The sequence below is a fragment of the Diadema antillarum genome, unplaced genomic scaffold, assembly GCF_040938485.1.
Source record: "Diadema antillarum isolate AM-2024a unplaced genomic scaffold, OU_Dant_1.0 seq00001642_RagTag, whole genome shotgun sequence".
NCBI lineage: Eukaryota > Metazoa > Echinodermata > Echinoidea > Diadematoida > Diadematidae > Diadema > Diadema antillarum.
In genome coordinates this window covers 62,464-79,349 of record NW_027272346.1, presented here as the reverse complement: position 1 = coordinate 79,349, position 16,886 = coordinate 62,464, and the positions used below count along the sequence as shown (strand labels likewise).

The 16,886-nt window shown below is 37.3% G+C and overlaps 1 protein-coding gene across 1 annotated transcript; it reads left to right on the top strand.

Annotated features, from left to right (window-relative positions):
• The first annotated feature begins 1,123 nt into the window (after positions 1-1,123).
• LOC139711316 (poly(A) RNA polymerase GLD2-like) lies at positions 1,124-14,448 on the top strand. The gene is made up of 12 exons (XM_071623215.1): positions 1,124-1,140; positions 2,241-2,356; positions 3,076-3,173; positions 4,688-4,763; positions 6,344-6,419; positions 6,718-6,757; positions 7,177-7,216; positions 7,796-7,924; positions 8,670-8,710; positions 9,499-9,642; positions 11,945-12,053; positions 13,924-14,448. The coding sequence occupies exons 1-12, from the start codon at positions 1,124-1,126 to the stop codon at positions 14,052-14,054; spliced, it is 1,017 nt and encodes a 338-aa protein (XP_071479316.1). The 3' UTR covers positions 14,055-14,448.
• Positions 14,449-16,886: the final 2,438 nt, after the last annotated feature.

Sequence of the window (16,886 nt, the reverse complement as noted above, 5' to 3'; positions counted from 1 at the left end):
TAGGCGGGGAATTTCCACTGTTATCCTAATTGGTGACGAGACATTTTCAGAATCACAATTTTACCCAGTTCATCCCAGGAGGATAGACCTCTCATTTGCTGGTAAGAATTATTTTTTCTCACTTTTCAGAAGCTAATCGTTCTTTATCTCTATTTTTGTATTTTCTTGCCTTTGAAACGGGGTTCACTGAAAAGGTTATAGGCACACCGTCAAATGTTGTTCACAGATAGCCAGAAGCAGACTAGAAATAAATAGTAGCTTAGCTATGTTACATGTAATTCCAGTTACACCAACGGCTAACGTAATTTCATTTAAACAAGAAAGGGGCAAAGGAGAAATGGTGCTATGATACCGTTGGTCAATAGTAAGCCATACATATACTACTAGACAAACATACACGTTGATATAGGTCTAGGGCAATTACCCCCTGGCAATTACCCCGGACCCTTCCCCTGACCCTAACCCCAATCCTAATCCTGAACCTACTCTCTAAAAGAAAAAATCGAGTGAAAATATTCACTCTTAAAAGAATGAATACAAAAAAGAGTGAATTTAGAGTGAAATTGGAGTGAAAAGTTCATTTTCACTCGTTTTAGAGTGACCTCATGCAGGGATCACTCCAAAATCTTCGAGTGATCCTTGAGGTCACTCCAAAATGAGTGAAAATGAACATTTTCTTAACTCTTACCCAAACTCTATGACCCTAAACCTTACCCTAACCCTAATTTGTACTCTAACCTTATTACTAACCAAATTTAGCAAGGGGGTATTATTGCCATCACTTGGGGCAATTACCCTGATTATACGTCACATATACATGTCTATGTATCTACGGAAAGAGAGATAGATGGAAATGGAGAGACATTTTGATATGCATTTTCTCTTTTAAGCGCAAGATTCATATATTTCATAATATATAGGAGGAAGCTATTTTTTATGGGTTGGACGTGATATCAACAACTGCGTGGTTCATGAAATAAAAAAAAGGATGAGTATAAACAAGTATGTCTACACATAGGCTGAAATTATTTCTGTTACTATAGTATGTGGTATTATACTTATTATATTATGCAGCATTACTGTACGGCGAGAACAGAGTGAAAAAAAGGTGGCTGCAGCAATCATGGCGCAGGACAGAAGGTAAGTCTGTATCGGTTATTTTTTGTTATCATGGTGAGAGCAAACATTAAATATCACAATTTGTCTGTGATTTGTCTTTTACTGAAAGGTCTATTCATAAAAAAGGACATGAAAATGTGTTAAGGGTATTCGACGCAGGATTAATGGCTCATTTTACAATCGATTGATAATGTTGACGAAACGTTAATCATTGTAAAACTGTCTAGATTACCCGTGTGTGTGTGCGTGTGTGTGTGTGTGTGTGTGTGTGTGTGTGATTTTATTTTGTTGTCTAAATCGTAAGGGTAAAAAAGTCTGTCTAATTCTAAAAGTTTTGTAAAGACTTTTAATAACTCCGAATTGATTTCACAGTAAATTAATCTCATTTCTCAACTTCCCAGGTATAGTGGTCTAAGCCTGGGAATTTTGCATCACAAAGCAATAACAAAAGGAACACTTCACGAGACTCCTCTACTGCATGATACCATCGCAGATTATTTCTCGTCTTTAAGCGAAGTGTTTTCGATTACTTTCGAGTATAATTTATTGCTATATGAGCTGATTAGTGTGTGTGTTTGCGTGTTTTTGTGTGTAGAGCAAGTTTCCAATTTTCACCGGTCATGTATCAGTATACATATATCACACACACGTTATATGTTATTCTCACTTTAAACTTCATTCTGATATTTTGAATTGATATTCGGGCAGAAATGCCTGAAATGGAATAAGATAACTTTATTAATGAACAAAAAATACGTCACTGTTCAACATTCTCAATTTAGTCAGATTTTGATGGAAGAGATTATTATTATGAGCTTGAAATGTTAGGAACTGTCAGTGTTTTCATCACAAGTTTGTATTGAAAATACAAAAGAAAACACGCATACAACCTGTTATGTAATTTTATGGCTGTAAACCATATCTAAAAGGTGTTTGGGTTTCGAGATTTTATAACAAAATGAAACAAACTAAACGATATTTGGTTGACATCATATAATAGGTGAAACAATAGAGGAGATATATATAGGTGCACACAACAATAACACCGTTAGGAGATGGGCTTACATTTCTTCGTCCAGAGTTCCTATCATTTCCAACCTGTTGATGTTCTTGAGAAACAGGTCTCAAGAGATGATGCAGTACTACAAGAGAGAAAAGCTGCAAGCCCCTGGTCTGGATATGATCGTTTCCGCGAAAACGAGCGTGGGAAACGTCATTAAAAACGATCTTTACTCCAGTAAGTACTTTGTCATTTATTATCATATATATATATATATATATAAATATATATATATATATATATAGAGAGAGAGAGAGAGAGAGAGAGACGATGAAGACAAACAAGTTGACATAATGCATTAGATTCCAACTCCATTTATTTGTAAACCAAATTTTCGACCCTTGCACGGATCTTCCTCAGGGTAACAGTGATATTTGTATTTGTAAATACAAATATCACTGTTACCCTGAGGAAGATCCGTGCAAGAGTCGAAAATTTGGTTTACAAATAAATGGAGTTGGAATCTAATGCATTATGTCAACTTGTTTGTCTTCATCGTCTTCATGCTCTTATTCCAACACGCGGATAATAATACCATTATATATATATATATATATATATATATATATATATATATACATATGTATATATATATTATCATATTGTATTGATGAATACTGAGTATAATGTATATCTTTTTAAAAAACAAGAGCTTGTACAATAGCAAGTTTCCTGAGTTAAAAGAAAAGAAAGTAAAAAAAAAATAGTAAAAAAGATAATTTGCATACTTCCGTATAACACTGTTTAACACATGTGTAACAGTGTTTCAATTAACTTAGCCTGGGAAACAAGCACATCTAACAATCCTTTTTTTCCCCTCAAATCAATGAAAACTATTCGTCTTAATTGCCTTTTATCACTTTTATCACGATTACGTCGACTTTCCTTGTTTCTAGATGCCAAGTTGTGTCTGTTTGGGTCTGCAGTAAGTGGCTTTGGTGCCGCTGGTTGCGATGCCGACCTGACATTGTGGTTTCCCGATTCCAGCCATGATGTAAGTAGTGTGTGCGTGTGTTTTCCTTTGTTAGCCCTCGTAGTAATAGATGTATGTATTTGTTGTTTTTTTATTTCTGCATTCAATCAGATACAATTTGAATACAAACTTCGAAAAGTACGAAGACAAAGAATAACAAGTGCAGTGAAATAAATCGAAAACAGTACATAAATAGATACACATAGGTGATTGCATTGAGCAATGTAGATACACAGAAACATAAAATGAGATATACTATACAGTATTTTTCAGTAGACAACAGAGATCATTGAATGCAGGTCTGAGACCACCATCGTAAGCGATTAAGCTTGAAATGGATGGAGGCCTCAGATGTATGTATAAAGTACATGTATAGCTATTTTGTCGTGATCACGATCTTAAAGTCTTGTAAACATCAAAATCATATATATATATATATATATATATATATATATATATATATTATACCAATGTATGATAAACAGAATCGATTTCTTTTAGTACCGAAAGACCCTATAATGTGATACGTAGAAGATGGATATGGATTAATAGGAGAGAAAGAGAAAGAGAGAGAGAGAGAGAGGGGGGGGGGGGGGGAGTGGAGGGGGTGGAGATCAGACAGTGGTAGGGACCTGCGGGTATTATAGAAAAAGTCGATATGACTTTAGGCGGTCTCTACCACAAACTGCCAAAACTAAAACTCCCTGGTTGATCTCTGTGTTTGTGATATGCTCCATGGACGATGGGTGATTTGCTCCATTGTTCCCATTAGAATATATATATGTATATATATATATATATATATATATATATATATGTATATATATATATGTATATATATATATATATATATATATATATATATATATATAGCTGGAGAAATATTCTATCTGTATATATATATATATATCTGTATATATATATATATATATGTATATATATATCTGTATATATATATATATATATATATATATATTATACTATATATGTATGATTATTCCCTTAAAAATGTGTTCATGTTCCTTTATGCATCTCTGATGTATTCTGCAGCATTCACTAAGTTATTGTATTGAGGACTTCTGGCTATGTATTCTTGGAAAAGTAGGATGGTTGTTCGTGAGTCTGTTGTGGAGTTCTGAAAGAATTGTTTTATTTTGTGTTGTGAACTCTGACCTCAATTTCAACTTGTTAAGACGTAGTAGTCTTTTCAGCAGGCGCCTCTATTCAGTTGGTGCAACAGCCAAACGTACTAAATCAGGTTATGTATGTATATTTTCACCAACTTATAATGGTCCCCATGGCGGATGCAAGTTGTGAGTCGATTATGTAATATTGTCAAAGAGAGAGAGAGAGTGTGTGTGTGTGTGGTGTGTGTGTGTGTGTGTGTGTGAGCGATCGGAATGTTTAGAAAAATGACTAGTGACACAGGTCAGCAAAAAGAATGCTAACAAAGCGATTAACCAAAGTCAGTATACATCATGAACATGATGCAATGTCATCTATCGCTATTTACCTTTTTTATTTCTTGTCATTAGGAATACAGTGACAAAGCTAGAGCCGTTGAGATCCTGAGGAAATTAGAAAGACACCTGAAAGGGATGGGACTATCAAGTAAGAATTTCAGAATAACCCTCCACCCTGTCCATAATGTTATTCGTTTGCATATAGTTACCTTAGATACCTTACAACTTACACATTCTATTTTAATTGGGCCAAAATATAGCTGCTATTCACTGATTTCTTTAGTAATGTTACTTGATCATTTCCATCTGTGAGTCTGCCAATAGTATTACTGCTAAAAGGCATGCACAAGCAACAAGTTACTGTAATCACAAGGAGCCATAGACATGATAGTATAATATCTTCTTTTTTTTCCTAGCCTTTGTCCAAAGCTGTTTAAAAAAAGGAAGAGTTGTAGACTCCTCGGTTAACTTCAGTGCAAATCGTAAATGCTTATTTTATTCTTTTCTTGTTGTTGTTGTTGATGTTGATGTTGATGTTGTTGTTGATGTGAATTATGGTAGAGACCCTTGCCCTGTAAGCGATATGATACGTCATCTGACTCAAAACATTATGTGTAAACCATGTGCACTGTCTAAACTGCATATTATTTTTTTCAAAGAAATAATATATCTAATTATTGCCTTATCTAAATTTCTTTCCTTCTAAACGTTGCAAACTATCCCGTGATTACCCTGTCAAGTACATAGATGATATCTGTATGGTCAAAAAATACAATTAGAGGTACTGGATTTAAAACAGAATGCTGATGATTATTATAATAATCTCATTTTTTAATTTGATTCTAACAATATCATAATGATAATTGTGACCGTGCATCACAAAATCGACAAAAAGTACGTCGCACACATTGATTTTGTATGAGGAATGTAAATAGGTGAACTCGGGTAAACTTACCAGATTCTAATTTTGTCATATTTTCTGAAAGAGCAAGTATTTCTCTGCTTTATGCTAAAGTTTGGGATCATAAAACGAGCAAGAAATTGTGTTTTCTATTAGTTTTTCTCGAACATTTTTTTTTAAAGATATTGTGATTACATGTGTATCAGAGTCACCTTTTCATTTCTTAAACCCTGTACACACTCTTCACTTTCATCTCTAAAAAATTCAAAAAGAACGATGCTACTGCTTTGAATGTGGGCATTAACGTTGGACGGAATGTGTTAATATGCATGCTCGATTACATTAATCTGATAATCTCTTCATTGTTGTTGCTCCGGTGGGTTACATCCTGTTTTGCCCCTTTCATTGCACAGCTAGCACAACTTGGTAAAGGTTAAGCACTCGAATAGACCCTGCACTTCAGAGCTTCTTTTCTCAGCTCACACTTTCACAAAGAGTATGTGCTTTCTTGACAATATTTAGATTACGAAAGTCCATCTGAATTGAGTTATACATCATTTTAAAGCTTAAAGTCTGCTCTTTAAGAATCTACTCTGAACTGAATATCCATGACTGCCGACTTTTTTGGTGGTTTTTTGATACAGGGTCACAATTACAAAGACGACAAATGTTGATTATGATATAATTTCATTTTTATTGACCGTGCAAACGTTGTTTTATTGTTATGATTGTTATTAAAGCGATATTGAAATTGAAAGTCTAAAATGTTTCACTGTTAGGGCCTATAACTTCCATAATCTTTTACTATTATCATCTTTTTATTCTAGGTCCGATAGTCGTCACCAATGTGACACTGGTCCCTGCCACTACGGCAGTGCCAATCCTGAAGATGCGCCATGTGAGGTAATGTCAGATCACTCGCAATTCATTGATAACATGAATGTCTCCTTCTATTAAAAGACGAACAAACAAACAAGCAAACACACAAACACACCCCTAACTGAAGAACAAAATGTCAACTTTCGTCATATTTTATGTTCGGAATCATTTAGTCGTGTCGTTGATTGCTATTTGTCTAATACCTATCTTACATTGTAGTGACAGGTACGATTTTGTTCACTGTGGCAGTTGTGTTTAGACTTGTAATACGACCTTTCCCCCCTGATGAATAATTCAAGGAATTTCGATTTTTCTCGAACAGACATCGCACTGAAATTGACCTGAACATTGACGTAACTGGGGTATGTACACTTTGTTTGAACTAAGTTTTAATTATTGTTTTCTTTGTGTAAATTTACATGCATCATTTTTTTTTTTGTGACTGAAGAAGGTGAGATTTATGTTTGGATGTTATTTCATTGTGAAAATCATTTGGTTTGCAAAAAGTTGTCATTTCTGGGTTTATGTAAATAAGCTACGTTTGCTTCTTTAAGACAAGCTTTAATAGTTATGTATAACATGTACAGCGTAAAGAGAGTTTAACAATATTCTACATGTCCTCACCAACCCCCCCCCCAAAAAAAATGTATAAAACTACTTCAGGTATTCTTTTTTTCCTACAAGGTATAGGAGTTATGACAAAAATGTCAATTGCTGCCTTGCAATAAAACATAAAATCACATTACAGTAAGTTGTTATTACTTGCATGATTTCACAACAGGGCGTTCTCGACTCGTATCTTCAGAAACTGTACGTCGAAGGTAAGAAATTTGATTAGGTTTAAACTTTGCAGCGATGTCCCTTTGCATATTCATTATTGATTTACTATTGTGAAATGAGAAGAATTAACCATACAGGCCTACTACCCACAAAGAACTCCTCTGAACTCAGTCCTCTCTTTTATACTGTCTGTCATTCAGTAGACGACTCAGATGTTTTTCGTTCACACTCGGACCCTGACTTTTTGGTCCTTGTAGGCATACATTATTCTCTGAACTCGAAAATAACATTCATTTTCTGGGATCAGAGCAAATAATGGTCTTTGAACCTTCAAGAAAACAAACTGTATGATTTTCAGCAATTCATTAAATAATTTTCCCCTGCATGGCTATTATCTTAGACAGCAAGTCCTGAAAATTAAGTCCGCTACCACATTTTTAGCTTTAACTATAACCCAATAAACTTTCCTGGAAACCTCATATTGATAATGTTTGTCTACCGTATCCCTAAACGTACAAGTCATTAATAGCGTAATTATCTTCCATCATCCTCCCTTCTAAAGTTGTATTTTACCTTGGTTTTACTGTACTTAAAAATATGGTTATCTTTTTTTTTTCCAGAGGATGGTCGTGTAGGTCCTTTAGGGTTCATCGTGAAGCAGTGGGCCAAACAAAATGGCATATGCAATCCTCGTGAAGGCACCCTCAACTCCATGTCCTGGGTTCTCATGGCGATCAACTATATGCAAGGTTATAGTCAGTCCTATTAAGTCTGCCAGGGCCATTGTTTTAATACGGCAGTATAAATACATGCGCGAGGCTCCGTGACGGCGACAAACAGTTCAAATAGTCCCTGATAAATTCAAATTAGGCATGTCTGGAAAATCCGGCATGCATATCAGGCAGGTATTAACATACATTGTACTTGTAATCAACCCTTTGAACACTCTGCGTCCCCATGTACTGTAATAAGTTCATATGGAAATATTCATAGTATCTACCGCCTTTGTTATATCATTTAAACTTGTCTGATTATTGCTCAGTTAAAATGTAATGATTGTTTGTAGGGAATCAGTTCTAACAAGCCCCTGTGTGCTGTTAATGAGGCCTCCATTAGAAAATGACTATTGTATTGTACCAAGGCAATTGTGTTTTTTTTTATTGTTATGTCGTAAAATTGAAATAAATGAATAAATAGTTTGTGTGTGTGTGTACGTGAAAAGAAACGTTAACCTTTGTGTAGAAAGAATAACTGAATTAAAAAATATCGTATGATTATTAGTGAAGATATTTGTTTTCCTCTTCTGCTATTAAACTTACTTGCTATTCTCACTATTTTGGTGATGAAATATTTAACTAACTAATGAGTTTATTGTAGTTTTGCTGAAAATTTTCTACCATTGCTGTGTATGTTTAGAGAAAACTATTTGGCAATTACATTTTTCGGCTTCAAACATCATTTTTGTGTTCTTATTTTGCATATGTGATGAAAAAGTTGTTGGACAGCTCAAGGTCGTCTTTGAAGCACCTGGTCATGTAAATATGCACCTTCTACCATTTCTTTTGTTATAATTACTTTCGATCCACAATTAATGCAAAAAGAAAAGAAATGTCTCCTCATTGCTAAAGATTGGCAAACTAAGTATTACAGGTAAATTCCAATGTCATTTAAAGCGTACAAAATCTGATGTACATACATATTTTTCCTGGTCAGTTTGCTGGCAGGAAGCAGAAACTTCATATCCGAGAACAACTTACAACTGCTTATAGGTCCTCGATAAATCTCAGGCTTTGGTTAAAATCAACTTGCGCCTAACGCGTTATAGTACATAACGGTTGCAATGTGGAGCTACGAGACTTGAGTGTCTATGAATGAGTGCCTGAGAGTGAGTGTTGCAACTTTTGTTGAAGTTTATTTATGAGTAGATATGTACAGCTTCTAATTCTTACTATCATAAAACTTAAATATTTGACTCATAAAAAAAAAACAGGACTTTTAATGTTTTTATTGGGATTTTTTTCGGGACACCAAATTTTTCTCTCGGGCCACCAAAAATTTGAAATTTAGGATTTTGGTGGCCCCATCGGGCCACCAAACAAAAAAGTTAGTGTCGAGCCATGCATTAGTACATGTATGAAAAGCAGAGACAGATTAATGTACACTATTTGTAAATAACCATGGTAAAAATAGGAGAACCCACTGATGTTTCAGATTCATTCGGTTAGTTAAGAAACTACTGAATGAAAGCACAAGATGTGATTAGCAAGTCGGTCGCAGAGCTAAAGATTTTCGGTTTAAGATACTGTTACGTTGTTTCCAACAGATTGGTTGGCATAATCTTTCAAGGCACGTGAACATCGCCCAAGTTGAGGAAAATCTGCTTGGCGGAAGATCTCATCTGCATGTCTTCAACAGACAAGTCAACGGTCAATTGGTTGGAACCAGCAGTCTAGGTGATCTCCTGCAGGTAGGTGGAGGTTGTGTAGAGTGCGGTCGAGTATAATAGGCTGGTCTTCATCAGACTGATGGAATCCCAATAACGCGCTAATAAGGAATTTCGTTTAAACTCGCCTAACGCTCCAAATGCAATGGCTCATAGAGCACAGTTCGTCTTTACTAAAGCCCTGCTTTCATAGATATTACCCCATAAACGTCGGGAGAGCATCCGGAGAACAAAATTAATCTCCTCGGGCAGTAAAACAGCGTAAGCGAGCTTATCAAAGGAATATTACCGCGAAAGCGTTTTAACAGAAGGGTTGTCGGGGTAATGTCGGGGTATACTCCAGCAGGATAGGGTAGAATTTGGCAAAAAAAAAAAAAAAAAATCCCGCGACAACGTCCAAGCAACATTTTGCTGGGCTCTTTTAGCAGGAAGGGTGAAAGAGATTGCCCGGGCGTGTCGCGGTAATTCCGGTTTGAAAAGCTCAGTTAAAAATGGGCTTTTGTTAATAGACAAATGAAAAAAAGATGTGAAAATAAATATGATTACACTTCATATTTTTCTATTGCTCGTGAAAGTTTCTTCTCGCTTCACAATTATGAAAGTTGTAGACAGGTCAATATGGATAGACATACAGATGAAGGAAACTGAAGAAAACGGTTGGCTTGGCAGCTCGGTGTAATCACTGAAATTACTGATATATTTGAACTGGGAATGAATTTCCAAGTATACAATTGAAAAAAAAAAAACAGCGGATCCATGTTACTGCTCCCCCATAAGTCAATGTTGTCTGCGAAACGGACATTGCAGACCGGCCTGCCATCAGTGCTGATGGAGGTGTGGTGGTCTGTGAGGACCTCTTGCATGATCCTCTCCAGAAAGATGCTAAAGGGCACTAGAGACAGTATACACCCTTATCTTACTCCGATGGTGGTCGGGAAGAATCGCCCTTAATTCTGGTTGTCAAAGAAGTCTTTTAGATCATGCCACATAACAGGCCTTTGTGCCATCCCCGATCAAATGTCTTCTTAAAATCAATGAAGCTGTGGTAGAAGTCCTTGTGGTGTTGCAAATGTTTTCAATGAGGACTCGATCACAGCTCAAAATTTGTTTCAGAGTGGTCCGCCCTCTTTTAAAGCCTACTTGCACTTCTGATAGCAGTTCTTCAGCCTTTGATTTCAGTCTGTCGAGGATGATACGGAACATTAGTTTGCTAGAGTGGTTAATAAGTCCTGTAGTTTTGGAACTGCTTGAGGTAGCCCTTTTTAGGTACAAGAATCACCATTGATTGGATCCACTCCGTTGACCGCTTCTTTTGTGTCCAGATCTTCTGACGTAGCATCGGTAGTACCTTCGTGGTCTTTTCCCCTCCATGCTTCAAAAGCTCAGCTGGCGCATTATCCATTCCTGGAGATTTCCCTGACTTCAGATTCTGTACTGTGGCCTCAACCTCTTTAGTACTTGCAGATCGTTCTCGTTGTCTTCATGTCCTAGGCCATCCTGCAGTATGGAAGTGTTTATGTTGAAATTATAGTTATAAAGGCTATTGCAATATTCTGTACACCTGTTTAGAACTTCCTCGCTCTCTGTCAGTAGCTTGCCATCTTTATCTGCGATGACTATTGATCTAAGCTGGTTAGTCCTATTTGAGGGTCTTGAGTGTGTTGTAGGCTTCTTTGCTGTTTCATTCCTTTCTCGATTTTCTGACATTTGTTGGGCTTGTATTTAGTTTTCCTTACCTGTTTTCATCGGTATCCTGATGTGTTTATTCAGAAAGCTTGTTTTTTTGAAATTTGAACGGTTTCTGCATAGATTTAGCGTTTAGGAAATTTAGATTGTTCTATTTTCTTTATCCAAAATTGGAGAGTAGTCCTAGTTATTATATGTAATGATAGAAAATACACAAATGGTAATGTAGGCAATTTTAAAAGTTAGATAACAACTTTGAAGGTATTCATAATTCAGCTTGATTCAGTCAGATAAAAAGCAAAAAAAAAAAACAACAACAAACAAACAAACAAACTTTCGTCCACTGTTTCCTGGTGACGAATGTGCCATGTGATATGCAAATCCAGTCTAAAATGTGTGGCAAGGGTTAAAAACTAAGAAATTATGGCGGCGTAAACAGCAATTTATAGGTGAGTTGAGTTTGTCAGTAATTTTTCCCTGTGTTAATGCTTATATAACTCCATTATAACCTTGGCTCTATGTTAAACATGGAACCTAAAAAGTATGACTCTATATTAAACATGAGCCTTAAAACTCCCCCCCCCCTAAAATTATTATGTTAATTTTAACAACATTTACTGAAACGAAATTCTGTTTACAGGGCTTCTTTGCGTATTACGCAGACTTCAACTTCGAAAATACGAAGATTGCAGTTCGAACAGGAAGCGCACCTCGCCGACAAATGAGCATGGAGAAAATCTACATTGAAGGTTAAGTGGAGACTTTGAGACTTGTTGGTTCCGCTCATGATTAAAGACTGATCAAACTGAAAACTTATATGACCATCATTCTTGGCTAAATGTTGGGAAGATGCCATATTTTTGCCTTTTGTCTACAATACGTGATGTACTCTCGTGCAAGTGACGTCACGTTCATGTAGGAGTATAGCTGATAGACACTGAAACTATTGACCTCGGATAATCTGAAAAATCCCACAAATCTTATCGCGGATTCGCTGGCGGCCATCACGTGACGACGTCTTTTTTCTTTCGACTAAAATTAAACTTGGAGGAAGACAATGCAGTAATACTGTCTCAGGGCATTTGAATCGAGTCATCTATCGCATATATTAAATGGGTTAGTCAAATACCAGTTAGTGATTGGCTAAAGACAGTCACGTGATGGAGGTACATTCTTTATGTTTGCCCATGGGCGAACATTCTTTTTAATGTTCTCCCATGGGAAAACACTTTCACGTTACAAATGACAGAAGGCCTAGGACCGCGCGCACAGTGAATTTGGCTCTGCGCGAGCGAGCAATCGAGTGCGTTGTGCTGGTGGTTGACGTTGACGTTGACATATTTGACTAACCCATATAATATAACAGATGATGACTTTTGTTGTCGGGAACATGTACCAAACGTTCCACCCTCAGGGTTTGAAATGCTATTTCGGGAGGCTACAAGTCCCTCGACTTCGTCTCGGGACTTATAACCTCCCTCAATAGCATTTCAAACCCTTCGGGTGGAACATTCGGTATGTTCCCTCCCCCGCCAGTCATCATCAATATATTGTATACCTCTGGGACGTTGACAGCCATATTTCATGTTTCTTAAGCAGTATATCATGTCCCTATTATATATATATATATATATATATATATATATATATATATATAGTGAATGGAAAACTGACTAGACCAGGGTTACCAAGACGTAGCCATCAGTGTTCCTCCCTTTTGTTACGTTGAGTTTGTCATAGTGGAAACTTGTCCCTGAGAGTTTCTTTTTGCCCAAGAAAAGCCAAACAGGTTTGGATGTCATAGCCATCTTATGGATACCTATTTTACCAAACGGGATCATGCCCCAAAGTCTCTCTTTTCTCATATTGCCCCAGTTATCAAACGTTTCTTATAGGCTACCAGTAGGCCCCTACCTAAAAGAAGAGTCTAAATCCTACTCCACATATGAAAAGCAATGTATTCTCTGGCTCCGTAATACTAGAACAATATGTTCCTGGCAGGAATCTCCATTTTTCTTTTTCTAGAAAAGTACAAAGCAATTACGAACAGTCCAGAGAACCATCTCAACTCTTGCAGAAAAAAAAGGTTTTATTTCTAACAACCCTAGATGATCGCACTGTAGCTGTTCCACCGAAGGTCCATAGAATCCGTAGATAAAATGACAGTTCAAAAGAATCATAAGTCATAACAGGGTCAGATCTTGTTTGAGTTAAACATTTGTTAATTTGTTTATAAATTACACATTTCTATCTCTCCCTTCTCGTTTTCACTTTGACACGTAGGCATGTGCTCCTCATAAAAGGTCACTCTCTAGATTGATGGCTCATTACAAAAGCTTGTATTATTATAATTAAAATAACTTTTATAATTATAATGAAATAGACAGGTGTCAACTTTACTCCGCAACTTTCTAGCGTAATTTGTCGACGAGTCCCTATGGCTTACAACAGTCTCATCAACCAGTAGCTGCTCATATACTGATGTATGTATGTGTGTATGTGTGTGTGTGTGTATGTGTGTGTGTGTGTGTGTGTGTGTGTGTGTGTGTGTGTAGTCTGGTAATGTAACGTTTCCTTGGAAGTATATTAATATAGGAACATGATATGATTTCTCTGCAGGTCCAGAGAAAGGCACCAATACAGCTTCTGCTGTTACTGTCTCTGGTTTCAATAAGATCCGGGATAAACTTCGTCGAGCGAGGAATATCCTGTCACGCAATGAAAGCTGGATGAACATCATGGCACCATGAGTATCTAAAAGAGAGTTTTGACAGCTTTGAACACAATGTAGACACGTTGGTCCCAAAGCCTCGAGTTCAAGAAATCTTAAATAGAGAGAATCTTCTCCTCTAGAAGCAGGAGTGATAAACCTATGTGTTGAGTGTTGTGAATATTAGTGACAGTAATTGCAGGTTGTTTAGTGGCAGGTCTGGGGTTCCCACTATGGGCCCTGTGGGAATTAAATTTTTTGGGGAGGGGTATTTCTCACACTTTCTTCTTCTTCTTGACAAGGTCAAATCTTTATAAAACTTGGCGGGTAGCATCTCTATTGTTCTAGAGTCTCAATTATATCAAATCCAAAGCCCGAATTAAGGAATCTTTGTATGTCTGTTCTAGAACCAGGAGTGAGCTAGATAGGTTCGGATTTAGTGCCCGCCTCCATCAGCGGGGCCCCGTGGGGACCAAATATTGGATTGATTTTCCTCTTCGTATATTGAAACGCATTGTCAAATTTTTATCAAAATTGGAAGGTATTATTGCCAAGGTGATAGAATAATATTTGTACGAATGGACACCATCTCCCATTTGGGGTTCCGCAGGGGACCCGGAACCTGTATTACCGAGATTTTCTGACGATTCTCTCTCTATAAACCAGAACTGACAGGGTTAAAATGCTGTAAGTATACGTTGCATCTTCAAATTTGTTTGCGTCAACATCCAGAATGTTGCCATCGGCCCAGTTCTTGAAATCGCATGGTCAAATTTGTCACCAAACGTGGCACGTGGGCCAAACATTGCTAGGGTGACAAAGTGATTATAAATTTGTTTATATGGATATCACAGCACATCCCTCGTTGTTGGGACATCTACAGAATCAGAGAATCCTTAGTATATCTTCTTTAAAGCCATAAATGCTCTGACAAAATACATTAGTCATGTCAAAAAAAGTGTACTATCAAAACAAATATTTTGCCCGGGACGAATTCGGGACCCGGATATATTATTTCTATCTTCTATTTTGAATGCATGGTCAAACTTGGCAGTTATCACTTTAGTTATTATTGTCATTGTGATGACATACACAAAAGGACAGGATGCACAATGGAGGCCCCCAAACCAAACAATTTTGTTAGACTTTTTCCCCTCATGTGTTTGCAAGAAATCATGAGACAGTGGAGTAGACATATTCATATTCAATTACTACGTCTCTTGTTGCCGACATGCCACTCTTTCACAAACTGTGAGAGTGAAATTTAAGAATGCCTCTATGTGCTGTGTTGTAGATACAAATAATCTTCATGTGTTTATTCATTCCATACCCTCCTTTTGTTGATAGAACCAACACGCTGATACCACATTACATAGCGGCGTTGCTATTTCCATTCATATCATAGCGCTCATGTTACTAGATTGGGACCATAGCAATCGATTCTTCTGATGATATGCTAAAGATACCATGAAGTCTGTGTAGTCTAAGTTGTTTGACGATTCATTAATCATCTCATTGTCGTATAGCTAGCAATACATGTATATGTCACGTTGGCATGAAATGTTATTCTGCACAGCTTTCTTTTAGTGTTTGTGAAATTGAAAATATTTACAATTATTTCAGGTCTTTCTTCTTTCGCAAAACGATCTCCAAAATGTTCTGTTTGTGGCTACGTCAGCGTGTAAAACTAAGGTTATGTAAGCGCTGTGGTTAAAAGATACGTGTCCCTGAAATGTCTTGTTTTGATATATTATGACTGCCATTGATTCATTAATAAGCCTGTTGATGCATTTGCGTTGGGAAGCTCACGTAATCACAAGCGTAGTATGGATTACTCATAATCATTACCGATGACAAACCATTAAAACTAATATCAAAACTGATTCAATGCTGATTAACACAGAATTATATCTACAGATCTGCAAGTTGAAACCAGTCTGCATGAAAGCACACCCTTGGTAATACATCACAGTGTGAATTGTTACTCGCGAACTCTAAATCATTCAAAACAGATTTCTTTTGTGCCAATTAAACCATAAAATTCTTGTAGTTATCTTGTGAACATTCTAGGATACCGTTTACAGTGAGCGAAAAGGCCAGGCTCGGCCGCGGCCGAGGCCGGCCTTCATTTCAGTGTAAACGCGCAAAGGCCAAATGCGGGGCAAAAATTGACCGCGCATTTGGCCACGCTCTGGAGGTGGTCTCGGCCGCGGCCGAGCCCGGCATTTTCTCAGTGTGAACGCAAACTGAGCCAAATGCGATACCAAATTTAGTCTGGCTTCCAGACCCTCTGTCCGTACCATTTCGCTATTGAGGATATTAACGCCCTCAATGTCGAAAACTAGTATAGTTTAAGGTGGTTTTTGTCCTGCAAAGGATTTTTCCTTCGGCAAAGGCGGCGACTTCCGCGGAGTCCAGTTGGCAAAGGGTCTGGAAACCAGACTATACCAAATTGCGTTTGTGTACAAGCAGAGCGCCACTACTAAGTACTACAAAATATTGAAAGGTTTGAATTAAAAGCCCGGGCCGAGCCCGGCACTGTAGACGGACTAAATTGCGGGGCTCGGCCCCGCAATTGAGGCCGGGCTCGGCCGTGGCTCGGCCCAGCCCCGCACTGTAAACGGGGTCTAGGTTGCTATAAAATCTATGAGTCTCTCAGTTCTAAATTTGTTTGAGAATAAGCTTTGCGGGTTGATCCTGCCATATATCGTATTGCAACATTATTTGGGCAACCTACAAATGTAACACAGACCGTATAGTTCTCCTGCAGAACAAAGCAATTCGAGTGTGCAGTCGAGCACGCTCTCGAGATCACACCGACCGATTGTTTTTCCAGCTTAAATCCCTTAAGGTAAATGACATAAACTTTCTC